Consider the following 22,631-nt stretch of genomic DNA (forward strand, 5'->3'; position numbering starts at 1 on the left):
TTTTATTATTAGTTTAAAGAACAGTTTAGCAATCTGAAGAACTTTTTTTTTCTTCATTTAAGGACCTTTTGTTGAATGGAAAGGTTCCACTGATACTAAAACCATGACATAGGAGTGTGTGTGGTTGAGTAAATGATGACAAAATGTTCATTTTTCAGCTGTGTGGACAAAATAACAATACAAATCACACAAGACAAGTGGTTTTCAAAGCTCAAGTTTTATTCTAGTTAACCTCATATCTAAGATGGGTCAGCAAGATTGTGCATTTCAGACCAGTGACCGGTTTGTGAACAATAAAAAACAAAAACAAAACAAAACAAAAAATCCAACCAAGACAATGTATTTCATGATCAACACATTTAAATCCTTGGGAATGAATACGACATTAAACTAAAAGACTAGACGATTTGTTTTACAACAGAATTGAGACAAAGGGGCCAAGCATTTATCGTGCGGGGATGTGAGGATACAGTCAGTCGCTTCTCAGTTCCCCCTCAACACATTCAAGAGAAAAGCTTGGGACCTCCGGAGTCTCTTTTCCTCAATTGCATGACTGGTGTGTTTACATGCCGATTCAGTTGTATTTTTGTTTTCCCACCTTGAGGTAAAAAAGTATTCCTGATACTACAGAGGATAATATATCTGTGTCCCCTGGGTCCTGGATCACCTCTCCCATCATTCCTAGCTTATCACCACATCTCTTTCAGCAAATCATTTCTAGACTCAATGCAAACATTTAGCAGCACCATGTCAAAAGGGAATGAAACTACCCAACCAACAAAGTAAAGGATCCCATCAGCACTGAATACGAGGATCTTTACCGGAATACATATTTGATGGGTTTTATGCGAAGAAAGATGAAGGGAAACGTCACTGATGATTGTAGCTGCGTCACATTTATTAAGACAATGACTTGGTGGGGACCTGCCAGGTCTCCTTAGTTCAGAACAAGACAGGCAGCCACTTATACATGAATTTCTGCACCGTGTTAAATTACTACAATACAAAACTATGGCTTTGTAAGTACGCATGGCAGTCACTCAGATTTGTTTAAAATAAAAGCTTCATAAACTCATCAAGATGGGCTAGAAGAGGGTATATAGTCTCCTTTAATGAAACAGCTATAAAAAAAAAATAAAAAAAAAAACTCAAAAGAGTTTATGGCACCAATTCCATTCAATGTGCTTTCTACTCGCTCGCATCAGGACCCAGTAGGATGATGATTAACAAGATCATTCGCATTTAAAAACAGAACTAACAGGCAACAAAACAATAAAATAAAATAAAATAAAATAAAATAAAATAAAATAGCACTAAAGAAAAATCCCAGACTAAATTAATGCTAAATCACGACTGTAGTTTGAGGTATTGTGGGTATAACAGGAACATTTGACTATTTTTTCGTCTGTTTTTTTATTACTTTTTTGTTTGTTTTGGGAATAGCATAGCGTAGAAATCACATTAACAAAAATTGATCACATAAGAAACTACCAAAGGAACCAAAGTTGTCAATAATATCATAATTTTCTATGAGAAAATTAAAACCTATTACATTGTATTGACATTTTATATAAACAAAACCAAAAATAGCAGCAAAACAAGACAAGAGAAAGAAGCATGTCTTTTTCTTTTTTGTTGTTTTCCATTTGAAAGTTTCATACTTGCTGGAAATCCCTCCATAGCAGCTAAAAATGAGGAGTGTCTTCTCCCGGGTTCTCCTCTTTTTGTCTTTTCTTTTTTTTTTCTTTTTTCCTCACGGTACAAACGTCTCAGTTCTGCTTTTACTCTTTGATGTCCAGCCATCACCCTTTTTTGCCTCCCTCTGCCATCTCTAACATCTCTCCTCCTCATCATCTTCCAGAGATCCACAAGACAACTGATGTCTCTGGGTTTGTGCAAAATCTACTTGAAGCCATAACTTTTGTTTTAACAATTACTAGACCAGAGTACATCAAAAAATACTTTAACTATGGTGTCACGAGTTAGCAACTAGCGGGTCATTATACATACTTCAAACATAGGTACACTTGGGCATACTGGCCGTAAGAGGGGAACTGATAAAATAAATAGTTCTTAATCTTTGATTTAACATCGTAGTGTTTCTATCACTCTAAATGTGTCACGGTAGCTGTACTATACCGCAGGCTTACGTTTCAAAAGCCTTCAAAGAGCAAATATCTTCTAAAATGTCCCCCTCGTCACCTTTCTCTAACAGACCACTAACACCATAGATAAAGAGACCTGCTCCATCAACCCTTCTTCCATTCCATGTTTTCCCCCATTGTTTTAACAACTGTGGATTTCTTTCTCTCTTTTTCTTTTTTTTCTCTAAAAGTCAGCCTTAAACGACGGACTGAAAGTGCTTTTTTTCTTTTTTAAATGGAATGGTTTTTAGATAATACATGAATCTAAACATAAAAGCGGACTGTGGACTGCACTGCTGGGAGAGCAGGTACAACGTAAGCTTATTTTGTCATGGCAGTGATGACATTATACATTAATGGCAGTGAAGGCAACAATTCAAAGAAATGGTTCGGTTTGGCCTCGAGTTGGGACCTCAGCCCCAGGCAATCCACAGCCTTCTAGATCATAACAAAAATACATGCGTAAAAAATATACTAAGGTTACATAAACCATTTTGGAAGAGAAGAGAATCTTGTTAGGGAATCTGTCTAGGAATTATAATAAAGTGACTAAACGCATAGCAAGCGGGGGGTATATTTACACGGCTAGACTGCAGAAAAAGCAGGGAGCACTTGTAGCAAGTGTAACAAGTTACTGTCTATGAGAGAAAGAAATCGAACATACAAAATAATGTCTCTTCTCTTTCAAAAATAGTTTGACACACTTGAAATAAAATACCCATGGTTGTCTTTTTAGCGACAAGTCAAGGCAAGTCACAACTACTGTTGTATCATTTATACAATTTGTAAAATCCTAGATAGCCTATACCATTTTATTTTTGACATAGAAGGGGCGGCCAAAGAAGAAAATTAAGATTTCCATTCATTCCCTGTCCTCCGCCGGTGGTCCTGGCCAGCGATAGCCCGGTCGTCAAAGCCGCAGGGGATGCCGCTCAGCAGTCAACAGTTTGGGCATGCTGAGTGGGCAAGTTTTCGAGGTATTGGTCAGATGGTGGGGTGCAGGTAGGAGCCCGTTTTCCCTCTTGTCCCATGACGCCTTTGGCCAAAGCCCATACCCATCAGAAACAAAGACGAAGAGATTCATCACACATAAGATGAATAGCGATCCCTTCAAATGTTAATGTCTCTGACGTCTGTGGGAGTGCAAGAGAGGTCCACGTCCTCCTCCACCCTTTTGGTCTCTGTGGAGATGTGCTGCTGAGCTTGTCTGAGACTCGATTCCAGCAGGGACTCGATCTGTTCCTGACACGATCGCAGACAATCCTATGGAAGAGAGTAAGGAGTTAGTAACAGGGACACAGGAAAGAGACTTATTGGAAGTAATGTATGGAAGGTGGCATCACTTACAGGGTCACTTCTGATGACTTGCGAGAGGAAGTTGGTGAGGTTCTGGGATGAGAGGCAACTGTCGGTGCTTTTCAGGTACAGTCCTTGCACCGCTGCGGCAACACTGCCTGCCGCAATCATGGAGGGAGGGCTTGCGATGAAGTTGACATCTGAAAATAAGAAGAGGACTCTGGTCAAACCTAAGGAAGTTCTCAGAAAGTAAGTAGACAACAGAATACGACTCATTATAAGGAATACTGCTGGAGATGGGGATTGAGTTCATAATCAACCATAGCATGACTAAACTATAATGAGAGCAGGGTTGGGAGGGGACAGTCCATGACATTTGGGGCCATTCTGCGGCAGGGCTCAAAGCCTTTGGGGGGAGGCAGAGGACTTTGCTGTAGGTCCTGAGCAAGCCACCCCCTACACAGCCCTCTCATTCCCAAAACATCCAATAAATCATGCCTCTTTGTGCACGTTAATACTAAAAGTGCATGGAAATCTTAGGGTTTTCAAAATTTTATCATTTCCTGCTTCAGAAAACACATACCTATCACATCAACTTCCTAAAAATGGCTTCAGAGCTCTCACACACTCATTAAGCCAAGCTTATAAATCAAAGCCGCCTCTTGCCCTTATATTCTCACTTTGCACTTCGCCCACACATGGAGAATAGAGAAATACAACTGCCTTTCTAATAGGAAGTCATCTAGCACTGCTAGCTCAGAGAAGAGAGGGCAATTGTCAAGACAAATTGAGCATAAAGGCACAGGAGTCTTTACCCCAGCCTATTCATTACATTCACCAGCACCCACCCCTTCCCAGTATCCATCCAACCACACTCTCCCTGGCTAAGATCCCAGGCTACTTCCCAAAGAAATGCGGGTCATAAACATAAAAGTGGAACGAGCTGTGGTGATACACACCATGTAAATGGAGGAACAAAAAGAGTATACCCAAGTAGTTCCTTCCTGAAACATTACTGGCTTACTCTGGCAGGTGATAAACTGCCTGCTGTAGGTTGTTCGACAATGAGGTGTAAGGTCAAAAAGTGGATTTGCAGCCTAACCTCGAAGCAAACACTAAAAGGGTACCTGGGCATCAAGATGTCTAGACATGAGAAAATATCAGGTTACAAAGCCCTTTTCACATGGAAAATGTCAGAAAACTGCTTCCGCTTTTTGGTTCACATGCACTGTGTGCATAGAAGCGGTATCGTGAAGCAGGCAGGGCTTCTCAGAAGCTGTGGAGCAGTCAGCAATCACCACAAAAGGAAACAGACTTCCTCTCTCTTGCAGAGCCTCTCACTGGTTTACAACAACTGCGAGTAAGGAATTAGGACAAGCAAGATGGCTCTTTAAATTGCAATAAAGCAGTCTGCCTGAAAGTAAAGCACTGGGTGAGGCAAGGGAGGGATCATCAATCCAAGTCGATGATAAAGTGCTTAAAACTTTTGCACAGTTCTCTAAACAAAATAAAAGTAAGCTCAAAAGTCAAACATACCTGTTGCACAGAGGGCCACAAAGGTCTGGGCGTGTTTGCGCAGTATCTGCTTGGAGCTCTGATGTATAGGCAGTTTGGCGAGGAAGTGTTCAATGAAATCATGTGGTGTCACTGAGGCCAGATCCCACTTCAGTTTATTTAGCGCCAGCAGTTCCATTTGCTACGGGGGAGATATAAAATGGTCCAAGTTTACATAAAGCTCTAGACGATTTTTCCATTTCAGATTTTACACTCTTTGACCGCTAGATGGAGATGTCGATTAATTGCACAGTCACGCAAGGCCTACGTTCAATTAACGCACACATCAAAAGCACTAAGTTTGTAACATGTACTGTTATTTACACAGATATCTGTTGGGTGTCTTAACACTTGGATCAACTCAGTTAGATGGCTATTTTTATGCAATACTTTTGCGTATAGATCTTTGAGCAAAAAGACATTCCTTGCATTATATGAATTTAATTCAGCACAAAAATATTACAAAACAATATCAATCTGCATAATTACAAAGTATTGAATGTTTACCAATAATTCGCCGGGACGGACGGAGTTGTCTGTGTATATGCACAACTTCTCTGCTGTTAGTGGGACAGTCTCTTTCATTTTTGAAGCCAGAAACATACAAGTTGCTCCTAAGAGCTGCAACCTGGTCTTTTTGGTGGGCTCCACAGATAAAAATCTGTCCAGGTAGTTCATAGCCAAAGGAAAAACTTCCTCTTCACATTTCTGCTCTTCACAGACCTTTAAAGAAAAGAAAATGCATACGATAAATATTAAGTCAAACGGCAGCATTTTTTTAAACTAAACGTGTGGAAATCGAAAATAAATTAAAAAAAACTATTTCTGGAGAATTAATTAAATAAACGAAGTGCAAATATTTTTTAAGCTACAGTATGCTTTGATCTTATCGAGTTATCCCACGTGTTTAGCATCTGCTGATTCGTACACGTGCAGTGGAAAGGGTTAAATTAGAAAAAAAGACACGTGCGAATGCTTACAAATAGTATTTAATCAGTATTTTAAAACTAATCCTAAGTGTTGTGCGAAGTATAAATGTTATAATTTGCTTCTGATGCTAATGGTCGTTGCTTTCGAGGCAAAAAGGTGGCGTCCGAGCTCGGTTCAGGAAACAATTTTCTAGTTCGTCATCTTTTCAAAAAATATTTAAAAATATACGAAAATTGTTTTGCTCGACTTTAAACACATGTAAATGTAGTGTAACTCATGCTTTATTCGATTATGTAAAAATAGTTCGAATGCAATAGCAAAAACTATGTGAAATTAACTGAAATCCAAAGCCCCATCATACAAAGGGAAGCATGCGACATTTAGGAGAAGCGGGTGTTTCATAAATTAATATAAATTATTCCAAAGCATTAAATCTAATGTTAAACATCTGTAAATCCACATTTTTAGATGGGAAACATAATCCGATAGTTTATAACACGAAGTTTAATTTAGAATTGAAATAATATAATATATTTAGACCGTCGTGCAGGAGGTATGGCAAACTGAAACAAAACTTTTAAGACACAAATATTACGTTTTCTAGCAAAAATGAGATTTATATTATACCTGTGATTTAAAGGACAACTTGTAAGCGCCTTTATGCAGGTGATGTCAATTATGTTTCCATTTTAGAATTTAGGGAAATAAAAAACTTAAGCAAACGATAGCAAAGATGGCGTATAATAGGCTACTGGCACGAGTGAGAATGCATACGTGTACATTGGTATTAAAATAAAATAATAAATAAAATTATTTATATTTTCCGAACATTTATAAGGAACGAAACGCATGCTTGAAAAAACAATAAATCTAAATAAAAAGGCAAAAGCGAAAAGCACGGAAAACGTCTCATGTGTCGGATTAATATTTCGTAATAAAACATTTTTACGTAAAAAAATAAGCAACAATAATCGGACAGCGTGTTTCAGTGTGATTTTTCTGGGATGGATAAGCAATGCCGATGAACTTAAGTTACACTAAAGCATTTTATTAATTTAATAAACACTTCTTGGAGTCCAAAGAGCAAGAGCAGAATCATCATGAGGCAACTTGTGTAGCAGCAAATGCAATATATATATTATCCAAAAACAAACCTCGAGCATCCACGTCGCGACGATTTTCCTCATTTTAGGCACAATTTCTTTTTGAACACACTTGAAATAATTTGGCGATGGGAGATAGTTTTCCTCAGCTTTGAGCATTGTCTGTAAAACTCGATCATTCAACAGGTTGCTGTCTTGGTAAGCTCTTCTTATGGTATCCACTTCGCAGCAAAACAACTGGTGCTCCATATCTTCAGTGTTTAGCAGTGAGAAAAGTAAGAAAGCTGGAGCTCGTGTCGGACACTGGTCCCGTGGATGCTTTTTGCTGCCTCTGCTGAACCCTCTAAAAGTCTCGCTGCAGCTCTCCGCTTGACAAAACTCCCCTATGACGTGACTGTTGTTAAGGGAAGATCAAAGCAGCAGCAGCGAGCCTGTGAGAGAGCGAGAGGCTGTCTGCTCAGGGCGGAGGATCAATCTAAAGAACTATCTGCTTCTCAGTTTTGGCTCCTTTCTTTAACCCTATGGAAATAGGAGGTCCTACGCCGAGTGACGAGTGACCAAGGAGAAGCGGTGGTGGGGGGTAGGCTGGGCCGGGGTGGGGGCGCAGGGGGCAGGCTGCTAGTGTTGTGGGTATCGGGGGTGGAAAAGACCAGGGTAAAAGCGTCTGAAGGTGTGTATTGGGTTAGTATTGGTAGGGGGCGGTATAATAGCCGAAATCAAGGTGCCCACACTGTCGCATTGAAAAACTTTTGTCGCTGGAATTGTATAAGCACATATCAAAAGTTTTATTTGTAAAATAAACTCGAAGTGTACGTTCACAATCACTTGTCTGCTATTAAACTCGCATTGTTTATGATTTTAAAGAATTTGTGATTACTTTATGAAGTTTCATATAGCTAAGTTTCTTCACAAACTTGAATGTGGTGTCAGTGTGCTATATGTGAAACAATGTGTGGTCTTGGGTGGATGATTTATTTTTATTTTTATTTTTTGTTTCTTTTTTGGGGGTTAGACTAAAAGAAGGAAGCACAAATTAGCCTAAACCAATGGAAGAGCACGTCAGTTGCCAGGCAGAACTGCGGCACGAGCTTTCATCTGAACACTTCTCTTGCAAATGTGAAATAAACAAAATATATTGTTAAAAAATAATCAAGTGAAGCATTCTTCTTGTCGTCTGTATTTAATAACAAAATTCCTAAAGTGTCATTTAATTTTTTTCCCTTTTTGTACATTAATACATTGCATATTTCAAATAACAATAATAATTAAGTCACTAGATTATTTACAATCAAAAGCAAACAGCCTTAAAAGAGCACTATAGCTCGCCAGTAAAGTTTAAACACGCCATCTGCAGCTTTAACAACACAAATTGTTTGATAGAGTTTGATCAAACAGGGGCGCTCTCACTTTAAAGACCTCACTGCTGTCGCTTCAGGATGAATTGAAGCTTTACAAATTCCGCACATTCCACTTTCAGTACCGTAAAACAAGTAATTTGCCTGTGCGGAAAACTTTAGCTGCAGAAAGAAGCTAGAATAAAGGAACAACTTTAAATGTTACATTGATTTAAGTTTTCCCCATAAGTCATTTTACCTATACACTTATCAACAACACTCTTTGTATATTAGGCAAATATATCACTTTATTTAGTAGCAAACAGTAGTTTAGGCTAGTGTGTTCATTCTTTGTTTAAAAAATACTTTATAAGCTTACTTTAATAATATATGAGGCTATAATAGCAATTGTTATTAGGCTACTGTATTAATCTCTATTACTTTAAACCTCTATAAGAACATGCTTATATGAACGAAAAAAATATAACTTTTTTTTTTTTTTTTTTACAGAAAAGACAAAGACCAAAACTTTAGAGTTGCAGAGAGAAGCTAGAAAAAAGCAACAACTTTAAATGTTACACTAATTTAAGTTTTCCCAAAAGTCATTTTACATTAGCATATCAACAACACTCTATATTGGGCAGATATATTAATTTATTTAGTAGCAAACTGTAGTTTAAGCTAGTATGTTCATTCTAAGATTAAAAATGACTTTATTAGCTTACTATAATAATATATCAGACATAATATGCTACTGGATTAATTACTATTATTTTAAACGTCTATAAGAAAAGGCATTTGAAAGAAAAAAAATATTTTGTTAACATAGATTGTTTACATAAAAGACAAAGACTTTTTTGTGCTTTTTCTTTCACATTTCAATATGTGCATCATACAATTTACTGGACGAGTTTGTTAGGATAAATGTAGGCCTATAGAAGGCTAATAATTATAAAACGGTAATAAAGATCAACTTATTTTACATTAGATTAATAAACTTGTTAAAACTTTTTTATTTTACTTTTAAAGCCTACCTGGCAAGATTCTGAAATTCGCCTATCAATAACAATAATCAGAAGTTGTTTCAGGAAACTTTCGAACTAAATAAACAGTAAATAATTACTTCAACATGTCAGAAAGCTTTCTAGGGCTACAAAAGTTTAGCTAACAATGAATGAGCGACCATGTGAGTTTTAGCTTGTGCCTGCATTACAGTTATTACGGTGAATAGGAAGTTGCGGTTCTCCTGCCCAATCGGAAACCACCCTTTTCTGTTAGCTGCATAACCTACAATGCATGTACATGTGACGTTAGACTTCGTTGTTAAAGACACTCGTTTCCAAATTATTAAGATGTTTAAGATGTGGATTTCCAATAGAGTCTGCAAAGGACTGATCCGATCACAGAACCTACAAGCATTAACACTTTACGTTTCATATTGAGCCTCATAGACAAAGGCTGTATGTGTTTTGAGGGAAAAATGTTTATGGGAATCTTTTATTTTGTGACCAATATATATATAATGTAAATATTTTTAATTGTAGAGCAGTTGGGGGGCAAATAATAAAATCTTTTAGGTCTGGACAAAATTGAAGTTGAAATTAATACTCTGTAAAACCCAACAGTCAACTTTATCAAATAAAATGAGTGTAGTTAACTCAAAATTTATTGAGAGTTAATTCTAATCATTTGATAAGAGTTTTGAACTCAGTTGAAGGTAATGAGTTAATTAAATACCTCATGCTTCAGCTAAAGTGTAGTAAGTTCACAGTATACTCAGATTACTTTTTTTTTTTTTTTTTTTACTCAAATGGTTTGAGTTACCATAACTTTTTGGGTTTTACAGTGTACAATTTACTTTTTGTGTTTTACTTGGTATAAAAATTAATCAGTCAAGTCATTGCAGAGTTATAAATGTTTAATTAATTAGCGTGTATATATATGTGATTTTATAAATTTACAACCCTAGACCACAAAACCAGGCCAAATTGAATGGGTCAAAATGATTGATTTGTTTTTAATGACAAATATAATTACAATATTAAGTAAAGATCATGTTTTGAAGATATTTCTCTTCCAGAAATTGCTTACTGTGAACATATAAAACCTTAATTTTGGATTAGTAATTTGATTGCTATTGACCATTTCAATGTGGTCATGTCCTTGGCCCATGAACATTTCCTGCTTGTTATCAAACTATTTTATAACTGTAGCAAGAGGCAATTCAATCATAACTCAATGTTAAAATAGCTATCATAACATTATTTATCAATATGTGGCTCTTTTTAGGTTCTCGGAAGCTATAAAAATTAAAAATATAAAACAGGAAATACGATGGGACCATTGCTTTTGTTTACATCCCTCAAAATGGTCTATAACTTAATTTTACAACTTTAAAAGCAATTTCCTAAGTATTCATTTTTTTAAATCCCCTTCATTCCAGATTTCAGTGGGGTGTATGCACATGGACTTTTAATTTCAGTCAGCCAGCCCCAGAGCTTCCGGTTAACTGTCATTCCATACAAAATCGATGCGTTTAAGATACGATTTCTTTTAAAAAACAGCGATCTTTACTGCCTGGCTGAGATACGATATGAATTTTATTTCAGACCAAACAAGAAGCACTGCATTAAATTATATTTATATTTTTAAAAATATGGAAATTAATTTTACCCCAGTATTTTCAATGGAGTTTCTGAACTCGCCTGCCACTAATGACGGCGCCTGCGTTTAAATGAGTTTCTTTTTACACTTTAACAACCAAATGGATGCTTAAGTTTATTTAACTGATTATATTTGAATTACATTACAACATAGATGCTGCAAAAGGTAACTTATAAAGTTAAAAAATAGTCACATAAAGCGCTCGCCGGAAGTTCATCATTGGCTGAAAAACAATAGCTGTACATATAGCCCATTAGTCAAATAATCTTGGCCAAATGTCCCATCTACATCAATAAAAGCTTATCTATTCATTAGGTCTATCAACCAACATCTTAATTTCCAAAAATCTAAATTTATGACTAGTTTTTTGGTCTATGGGCACATTTATTCAACACTTATAATTAGTTGGGTTTGGTTTTAAAATTCATATTGAAAATCTCGTAAAGACGCTCAGGTCTAAATTGGGTTTTCTTTTTCATATTAAGAAATGCCTTCCTTTTGAAGCAAGAAAAAGAAATATCCAAAGCTGTTTCCTTTATGGAGATGTAGTTTATACGCATGCAAAACTGTCATTTAAAAAAAAAAGTTGGACAGTATATATCATGTTGCAATATGATTTGTGATGAATGCATCTTCACGCACTTATCATTGTGTTTTGTACAAAATGGTTGGATGGTTTTCCCTGCACCAAAGGAGAAATATGCATATGCTTCTATTCAATGCTCTAGGGCATTATGGAGATAACAATATGCCAAAACTCTACTCTTCCCTGTTGATCACCCCTGACCTACTTTCTGCTAAATCTGAATTTCATGATGTGAATTTTAGGATATTGAATTTAATGCTCTGGATTTCATTCATTCATTCATTCATTCATTCATTCATTCATTCATTCATTCATTCATTCATTCATTCATTCATTTTCATTTTGGCTTAGTCCCTTTATTAATCCGGAATGAACCGCCTACTTATCCAGCATTTATCCCTTCCAGCTGCAACCCATCTCTGGGAAACATCCATACACACTTATTCCCACTCATACACTACGGATAATTTAGCCTACCCATTTCACCTGTACTGCATGTCTTTGGACTGTGGGGGAAACCGGAGCACCCAGAGGAAACCCACATGAAAATGCAAACTCCACACAGAAACGCCAACTGACCCAGCCGAAGCTCGAACCAGCAACCTTCTTGCTGTGACCTTCTTGCAACAGTACTACCTACTGCGCCACTGCGTCGCGCTCTAGATTTCTTCATCTTGAAAACTTGAAACTTAATTTTGAAACTGGAAACTGGATATCTGCAGCGTATGAAATCATAACACAAAAAATCTGGAGTTTGAAAATACGTCTATAACAAGCTCAGTTCAATATTCATGTTATGAAATTCAATTCCAAATTAGAAAATTTAAATGAAGAAATTCAAATTCAAAAACATTTTTAACTGCATATAAAAATTCTGATTTATCAAATTGCAATTGTCAATAATTCAAATGAACACTATTAAAATTCAGATTGCTTTGGCATATTATTAGCTCCATGCATTATTGGGTAAATTGCCATCTCATATTTGTAACCTTTTATCATATACTTGTTATAGTACACGAAATTCTTATAAGTTACGTTTAACTGTTTCCATAGTGTGTACGGAGTTTGGTAAAACAGTGTTTTCCTCATTTGGCCCTACATTATGGAATAAAATGCAGAGTGTTATCATGAAACAATTCCATCTCTAAATATTTTTAAAAATCTTATCTGGAGGAATCATGTGAATGTTTTGTGTAAATTTTAATTAGTGATCTTTTATGTGTGTCCATTTTTGTATATGAAACTTTTTGTGCTGCCATTTTGGCCAGGATCCCCTGGTAGATGTGATCTCAATGGGAAATTCCTGGTAAAAAAAGGATTAATAAAAATAAATTATAAGTTATATATTTGGGAGGCACAGTCATTACTACCATTATAGTGCATCATTTGGTTAGATTTTGCAACTTTTGAACCACTTTAGCAGTATAACATCACATCTGACGTTAGGTAAGTACACTGTAAAAAATTATATGATCAATTAGTCATAATTGTAACATAATTGTAGCATAAGTCATTGTAACTTAGTAAACTAAGTTATTCATGTTCTAACTAAATTTTATAAGTTACACCAGCTGTTTTAAATCAGTTTAACATAATATAAGTTCAATGAACTCATAAGATTAATTTGATTCAACTTCAAAATTTAAGGCAACCAGGATTTTTTTAGGCTTCAGCTACTTTCAGTGGACCTCAGTCAGCAACAGTGGGCACATTTGTAATCTGCATACATTTATAATGATCTACTTAAACAGCTGCTAAAGGATTTAAATTATAACAAAAGACTTGCTTCTATGAGGTAATGTTCAGGTGGAGCCTTAAGAACGTTGCCCATTTAAAGTGTCTTCGGATGCCTGCGTATGAATGTAGGGATGAGGGCACAATAAATAACTCTCTCTGGCTACCTAGAGGCAAACGACTCAGTCCTGGTGAGTGCAGAGATTAAGAAACAAAAGTAGCAGGACAAAAGACTGTCCCTTTTTTAAAGATTCAAACGGGGTGTCGGTGTAATTACCAATGAGTGCCCATCTCCTCCCCCAGCTCTGGATCGTTTATTCCTGTACATTTACATTATTCAGTTTGTCATACTGTATTGTGTCAATGACAAGGGCACATATGCGATTTGCAGAATGCGTTAATTATTAAAAGCCACAAAGAAACGGTTTAATTTTAAATTCAAAACCAAAAATTCATTCCCAATATTAAAATTTTTCATAATAATGAATGACATCTGTCAACTGCAGCTAAAGACAGGAGTAGATGGGGGTTTGTGCACAACAATACTGTTACAGTTGTTAGGGTGTTTCAGTTATATTAAATATGCATTTTGAATATGCATTTTAACAAACCAGTTAATCTAGTTGTTACCACACGAAACCTTAAATGATCTGACAAAAGAAGTTTAGCATTGCAAGAGGCATTTTTGTATTCATTGTATCCTTTATAGTAATATTCAACACAAAACAGATGTATACTTTAAAAAAAAGAAGTATAGCGATTGATCACCCTAAAATAAAAATTGACACACTAATTATGTCGCATCAAGTGCTTCCAGTCTTTTATGAGTTTCTTTCTTTGCTAAACACAAATTAATGCATTTTGAAGAAAGCTGAAAATCTGTCAACGATGACTTCCATAGGTGGAAAAACAAATACTGTGGAAGTCTTTTGTGTTCAAACGAAAAAAGAAACGCAAACAGGTTTGTGACAAGTGAAGGGTCATTAAATGACATACTTTTCAGTTTTGTGTGAACTATTCCTAAGAAAAAAAGGTCCACCCATGCTGGTTTAGATGTAGTAATATGCCTTGACATGTAAAAAATAAATAAATAAATAAATAAATAAATAAAAATAAATTGACATTGTAATGGACTCTTAAAAATGCTTTAAGCATCTTATTGCTATGGGGTATATGCACAGCCAATGATCAGTGGTGTAAAGTAATGAATTACAAATACTTAAACAACTGTAATTGAGTAGTTTTTCTCAGAAATTGTACTTTACTAAGTAGTTTTAAAAATGTGTTCTTTTACTTTCCCTTGGGTACATTTCAGTGCTGTGTCGGGACTTTTACTCCATTACCTTCCTTTAACCTGCAGTCACTTTACTTTTTCTTGTCTATGGGGATTAGAAAAATAAGTCCTGTGATTCCTGTCCAATCAAATCACACATAGAAGGTAAATCGCATCATACTGAACTACCTCAAGACATGGGTGATTTAAAATTGCAGCAAACTGTTTGGAAGCATTCAAAGTTTCCAAGTTGCCCAAAATCTTTACACGCATGTCACTGATGAGAAGATGTTGGATGCTTACTGTATGATGACCGAAATGGCCGTAAACACCCAGCAGACACAAGACATCAACCTGGCATCAGATTAACGTTGTACCCCAACGTCGTGGGGACATTGCATTTTGTTTGAAAATGAAAATCGTGTTGACATCAGAACTCAACGTCAGGCCGACGTCAGTGTCCAACATCCAACCTAAAAGCAACCAAATATCAACGTCTAATGATGTTACAGCTTGACGTTGTGTGGCTGTTACCACTATGACGTCTATCAGATGTTGGATTTGGTTGCCATACCTGACGAATAAATGTCAGTATTTGACATCAATATGACGTTGGTTTAAGATGTTGGCTCGGCATTGGATTTTGGTCACTTTCTAATACAATCTAAAATCAACCAAGTATCAACATCATTTGTTGCTGTTATTGGTCATCAAAGTAACGTTGCCCTTAGATACTGGCTAGATATTGAATTTTGTTCACCTGACATCACAACCTAAATCTAACCTAATATTAACGTCTTATGACGATGTGTGCCTGCTGGGCAATAACTAAATAATGCACTACAGAATGTTACATTTACACACGTCCACAAATCACATGTAAATGCATCAGCTTTTTACAGCGTAATACTCCCTACTCACTACTCTTGAGTACTTTTAAAAGGGTAGGTTTTTACTCATACTTTGAGTAATATTACAACAGATACTTTTACTCTACTTAACTTTTACTCTACTTAAATTTTTAGGCAAGAAATGGTACTTTTACTTAAGTATGAACTTTCAGTACTCTTTCCACCACTGCCAATGATAAACTTCCGGTGAAAGCTTTATTTGACTATTTTCAATTTCATAAGGTTCCTTTTACAGAATCTGTGTTGTAATGTAATTAAAATACATTCAGTTAGACTTAAGCATTCATTTATTTGTTCAAGCGTAAAACGAGATGAAAGACCGTGTAACCCCTAGTACCGTCAGGATCAGCAGGTAAACACAGAAACTTCAATGGAAATAACTTGGGTAAAATAAAATGTCATAATTTAAATGGAATTTAATGCAATGCTTCTTGTCCAGTCGAAGACCCACTTTATATCACATATCTATCAGGCAGTGAAGATCTCTGATTTTTAAAGAAATCGGACCTTAAATGTGACACTTTTATAATAAAAAAAAGTTATCGGGAAGTGCTGAGGCTGGCTGGCTGTAATTGAAAGTAATTGTAATTGTGCATATACCCATTGTATCATTCATAAAATAAAATTCAGGAACTCTTTAGCGGTCTGCAACATCAGTTCCACAGGCAATATATAATACAGTAAAATATACTCAGATGCTAGAGCAGAACTAATGGCTACCTAATGAACAAATTGCTGGTCATCAGTCACTTGAGCTAATCTCCCACCTGCCACTTTTTTCCTGCAGGCTCTTTACGTAGTCGTCATCTTTCCTACTGCACATTACCTCTCATTAAGCCCTGGCTATTTGTCTTGTGCCCTCAGGTGTACAAGTACTGATCTTGTCTGTCCTGAAGAATACAACAGACCAGCAATCACTAACTGTTGGGATTAGATGTATACTTGAACACAATCCTTCAATTCAGGTGCATTTTTAACTATATGTTTACATCCACCCAAAACATCTGTTAGCAATTAGCAATTTGCTACTTTTTTTTTTAGCAAACTAGCAATCTCCCAGCAAACATTTGAGTGTCTGATGACCATTAAAAAAGGCATACCTTTGACACGTTCAGTCATGGTTGAAAAATATGTCTAAAATGAGAAGTGAAATGACGTCGCTGTTGTCTTCTGGCCGTCTTTTCTTCACATTAACCTAAAGTATAAATATTCCATATTCTGGTTGTTTATCAGATGTGTTGCCGCATAGTTTAAGTGTTTTAATAGCCTAATTATACATGTAAAATAATAGCTTGTTAGCTAACTTGTTAGCAATTGAAGGGAGAAGAACTTAAGCAAGCTGAATAAAATTTCGAACACAATGAAAGCAGAAATGTCATGAATGGATAGTATAGACTAACACCAAACCAAAGTTTAGGCGAACTAGCATGTTTGTTCCAACACAGTCTCACAGCAATTCGCAACTTTTTGATTTATTAGCTGCATACATTTTAATGTGATTTGCTCATCCCCCAGTGACAGTTGGGTTAATGCTGGGGTTTTTGGGGTTTTAAAAAAAGACATGTTCTTGTACAAATGAAATTGTATGAATTCATGTGAATAAGCCACTTTTCTGACAATATGTAAAATAGTTAAGTTTCTACTTCCCAAACAGATATCCAAACAGTCTTTGTTCCTCATTTAAAAAAGGAAAGCGAAAACTAGTAGTCCATCAAAGTTGTGTTCTGTCCATTTGTGATTATTCATTCATTCATTCATTCATTCATTCATTCATTCATTCATTCATTCATTCATTTATTATTTTAATTTCACCTTAGTTCCTTTATTAACCTGGGGTCACCACAGCAGAACGAACCGCCAACTTATCCAGCATGTGTTTTACGCAGCGGATGCCCTTCCAGCTGCTTCCCATCATGAACATCCACACACACTTATTCACACACATACACTACGGACAATTTAGCCAACCCAATTCACCTATGATGCATGACTTTGGACTGTCAAACACAGGGAGAACATGCAAACTCCACCCAGAAATGCCAACTGACCCAGCCGGGGTCAGCGACCCCGAATCAGCGACCTTCTTGCTGTAAAACGATTGTGCTACCCACTGCGCCACCATGCTGCCCTGTAATTTGTGATTACTTATGAGTTATTATATTGAGTTGATGTAATAACAAATTTGTAATGACAAATGACTTTTAAAAAAGTATGTTCTATGTTCTTTGAAATACTATGAATTCAAATGTACTACTTGATGTCTAGTGGGAAAGATAACAATTCCAGAGTTCCACACAAATCATTCCTGTTGTCCCAACACAAATTGATTAAGCTAACTTAACACTTTTAACAATTTTTTGTGGATTGAAAATAAAAAAATTAAGTTGTCTCAATGAAATCTCAAGAATTGTGTTGTTTCAGCTCATTTTAAATAAACAGTTTGAACAAGCAAAAACAATATTTTTTTGAGTGCAGATGATTTATTGGTTGTTATAAAGAAAAATGTGTATTTGAATGGTCAGATAAGATAACTTCATAAAATAACATTATATTGAGTGCTGTCTTTTGCTTCTCACACAATTATTTGATAAACGGAAGTCAACTGAACCAAAGACTTCAGAATACACAAAGATGTGCCACTTGTATAGTTTTGAATGAGAAAAAGTGTAATGGTCAATGTGGCGAATGAAGCCCTGCATACTGTACAGGAGCCAATCATAGATTGATCTAGACTGATGTTTCTTTGGGGGACTAGATGTGTGCTTTTACGACAGTTTGGTGGTCAACAAACACACTGGAATCTCACAAATACTTGACATAAGAAATACAGTATATCTCCATAAAGCTTGAAATCTGTGCTTTTAAATGAACCAAGTGCACTTAACACCAGAAGTTTTTTGGTTTTGTTATACAGTCCGTCCTGTCAAACGCACATCACACGACAGCAACTACTCAAACGCCCACAAACGTGTAAACAAAGAGTTGCTGTCATTTCTGGAGGAGATTCGCCATCAAGAACAAGCTGTGGATTACTTCAGAAGACCAACGCGTTCAGACGATCATTATCCAGAGGATGACAATGTGTAACACTGCCATAAATGAGGTTGGTGTCGTGATTTCCTTCCTTTCGAGTGCACATGCGCATTAGCTTGGGCAACCTGAAAAAATTGCTTGATTCTGACGTTTTGAAATGAAACTTATGACGATTGTTGCTTAATTTTATTGGGGGTCCCTGCTGAAAAATCCAGCTAAATCCAGCCTAGGCTGGTTGGCTGGATTTAGCTGGTTAACCAGCCTGGTTTTAGAGGGGTTTTGGCCATTTCCAGGCTGGTTTCCAGCCATTTCCAGCCTGGTTTTAGCTGGTCAAGCTAGGTTTTAGCTGGTCATTTTCCAGCCTGACCAGCTAAGACCAGGCTGGAAATGGCTGGAAACCAGCCTGGAAATGGCCAAAACCCCTCTTAAACCAGGCTGGTCGACCAGCTAAAACCAGCCAACCAGCCTAGGCTGGTTTAAGCTGTTTTTTTCAGTAGGGGTTCCAAATATCTAATGTAATTGTAAGCTTGGCAAACAGTTTTGGAGAATTTGATGTTTCCCCATTCAGACAGAATGCCCAATCTTACTGCCAGGGAGGTGTTTCAAAATGGCCGCCGAGTGAAATGACTTGTCTTAAAGGCACTTTGACTGAACATGATCTCTTTCGCCTACAACATGGACGCCAATTCAACATACTCAGTTGGGCAAACTGTTGCTGATATGTAGACCATACCTCCCAACCACCCAGAAAGTGCTAACCAACTCTTGGCTTGGTGTATTATGGCCTGAATAAAAATGTGAATTCTGTTGCTTTAAAAATATAACATTGAATTGGAAAGTTAAACATACAATAATGATTTCCAACATAAATTTGTGTGTGCGATAAAAAGTTTGCATTGCGAATATACACTCACCGGCTACTTTATTAGGTACACCTTACTTTTACCGGGTTGGACCCCCGTTTACCTTTATAACTGCCTTAATCCTCTGTGGCATAGATTCAACAAGGTACTGGAAATATTCCTTAGAGATTTTGGTCCATATTGACATGATAGCATCCCCAACACCATTACACCATCACCACCAGCCTGAACCGTTGATACAAGGCAGTATGGATCCATTATTTCATGTTGTTGATGCAAAATTCTGACCCTACCATCCGAATGTCGCAGCAGAAATTTGAGACTCATCAGACCAGGCAATGTTTTTCCAATCTTCTATTGTCCAATTTTGGTGAGCCTGTGCTAATTGTAGCCTCAGTTTCCTGTTTTTAGCTGACAGGAGTGGCACCCGGTCTTCTGCTGCTGTAGCCCATCTGCCTCAAGCTTGGATGTGTTGTGCATTCAGACATGGTCTTCTGCATACCTCGGTTGTAACAAGTGGTTATTTGAGTTACTGTTGCCTTTCTATCAGCTCGAACCAGTCTGACCATCCTCCTCTGATCTCTGGCATCAACAAGGAATTTGCGGCCTCAGAACTGCTGCTCACTGGATATTTTCTCTTTGTCCAATCATTCTCTGTAAACCATAGAGATGATTGTGCACAAAAATCCCAGCAGATCAGCAATTTCTGAAATACTCTGACCAGCCCATCTGGCACCAACAACCATGCCACGTTCAAAGTCACTTAAATCACCTTTCTTCCCCATTCTGATGCTCGGTTTGAACTGCAGCAGATCATCTTGACCATGTTTACATGCATAAATGCATTGAGTTGCTGCCATGCTATTGGCTGATTAGAAGTTTGCATTAACAAGCAGTTGGACAGGTGTACCTAATAAAGTGGCTGGTGAGTGTATAATGTCTTAAAATGCAGATAAAATAATGACTTCATGATGAAAGATCTTATTATAAGATGTTGTCTTACTGTAATGAAATCGTTATAATAATAATACAACTATACCAATATGGTAATGCACTATATTACAGGTATAGAAGTTGCATAAGTAGCTTAATTTTCCAGGTACTTAGTTTAAAAATGTCGTGTATACAGCTGTCTATTTTGACATTACATTGAGAGCTCAACAGTGTGTTCTTTCACATTTGATTTCTGTTTTGAGATAAAATAAGCATAAAGCTTCCTCTTTTTTCTGCAAAATAAGCTTTATAATATAATCCAAAAGTTCCCTGTGAAGTTCTTCATACCACTTCCACAATGTTCTTTTGCACATCTTTAAGCGGAACTAACAAAATTGGCACAAAAACATATGTAATCAAGTTAAACATTTAGTTAAACCCAAAACCTCTTTGTTTAAGGCATCCATTATAATTTCAAAACTGGTGCACTCTCACCCAGTGGCTACCTATTATTCCACAAATGCTGATGAAGATGAATGTGGTGCCAAATGGAAGTAAATGGATTCCCCAACACCCATGCAGGAGGTAGAGCAGCAGCTCGAAAGAGAACTCTCAATGTCTTGCCACCATTTTAATCAATAATTGCATTGTATGTGAGTGTTTTCGATTGCTGAGTGTTATGTAACTACCCCAGCAGTCTTAAAACATGTCTGTGTTCAGTATTCTGGTCATCTTCACAAAGGCAGTCTGTTAAGAAGATAAGTAGGTTCATGGGCCCCTGGTCATCTGAGATATAGCAACCCATACAGATAGAGAAAGCATTATCCCATGCCCATTATTTGACACCAGAAGTATCTGTTAGTTCAAGGGGCAAATCTCAAGCTAATACTACATACAGTGTACTACATACAGTAATCGGCTACGGCCTCTGATCAAATGAGGAATGCATGCTAGCATATATGCATAATTTTATGACTTAAGCCGTAATTTGCCGAGTGGGTGTTGACAGGGGTACACGGGGTCACCTTGCACTGCAGAGAAGCCTTGTTGTTCGGTGACCAGACAATGCACCGTCTTCTAGTGCAAATGCTTGCCCATGAGATTAGGATTTGAGAGCTTCTTCAAAGAATTCCGGATTTGGTAAAGCAGTACTTTGCTTTAGCCATTTATCATACAATTCTTTATTTAGGAACGCTAATAAGTGTGTATTTGCAGAGCGCATAAGCACATATGTAAGTCTAATCTCCAATGGTGCAAAGAGTGCTGAAAAAATCATACTTAAGTAAAAGTACCATTACTTGCTTAAAAAATGTAGTGCAAGTAGAGTAAAAGTATCTGTTTTAAATATTACTCTAAGTATAAGTGAAAAGGAGATCTTTCAAAAGTACTCAAGAGTAGTGAGTAGTAAGTAGTAAGTAATTTGTGGACGTGTGTAAACCTAACATTTTGTTGTGCATTTAGTTATTGCAGGCACACAACGTCATACATTAAGATGTTAATATTAGGTTAGATTTAGGTTGTGATGTCAGGTGACCAAAATTCAATGTCTAGGTAGTGTCTAAGGATAACGTTATTTTGATGTCCAATAACAATGTCAAATGACATTGATATTTGGTTAATTTTAGGTTGTGTTAGAAAGTAACCAAAATCCAACGTCGAGCCAACATCTTAAATCAACGTCATATTGACGTCAAATACTGAGATTTATTCGTCAGGTATGGCAACCAAAATCCAACGTCTAATAGACGTCATAGTGGTAATGTCCACACAACATCAAGCTGTAACATCATTAGACGTTGATATTTGATTGATTTTAGGTAGTGTTAGAAAGTGACCAAAATCCAACGTTGAGCCAACATCTTGAATCAGCTTCCAGAAATGATCAGATGTGCTCCAACATTAGGCACATTCAAATCAAGACTGAAAACACATCTGTTTAGCTGTGCCTTTACTGAATGAGCACTGTGCTACGTCCGACAGATCGCACTATTATGTTTTTCTCTTCTTTTTAATTTTTTTATAACACATTTTATCTGTTTTTATGCTTATTTATTAATTTTTTAACCATTTTTATTATTTGTTTTTATTTTTCTTATACTTGTTTCTTTTATTCCTGTTTATGTAAAGCACTTTAAATTGCCACTGTGTATGAAATGTGCTATATAAATAAACTTAACTTGCCTAGCCTTGTCATATTGACGTCAAAGACATTTATTCATCAGGTATGGCAACAAAAATCCAACGTCTGACAGACATTATAGTTTTAGCAT

At 36.6% G+C, this 22,631-nt stretch overlaps 1 protein-coding gene across 1 annotated transcript; it reads right to left on the reverse strand.

The window, feature by feature from the left end:
• Nucleotides 1-201: 201 nt before the first annotated feature.
• Nucleotides 202-7,523, reverse strand: ccnd1 (cyclin D1). The gene is made up of 5 exons (XM_056462315.1): nucleotides 7,079-7,523; nucleotides 5,502-5,717; nucleotides 4,977-5,136; nucleotides 3,492-3,640; nucleotides 202-3,407 (listed from the first exon to the last, which is right to left on the reverse strand). The coding sequence occupies exons 1-5, from the start codon at nucleotides 7,274-7,276 to the stop codon at nucleotides 3,255-3,257; spliced, it is 876 nt and encodes a 291-aa protein (XP_056318290.1). The 5' UTR covers nucleotides 7,277-7,523; the 3' UTR covers nucleotides 202-3,254.
• Nucleotides 7,524-22,631: the final 15,108 nt, after the last annotated feature.

Source organism: Danio aesculapii, chromosome 7 (genome assembly GCF_903798145.1).
Source record: "Danio aesculapii chromosome 7, fDanAes4.1, whole genome shotgun sequence".
NCBI classification, from domain to species: domain Eukaryota; kingdom Metazoa; phylum Chordata; class Actinopteri; order Cypriniformes; family Danionidae; genus Danio; species Danio aesculapii.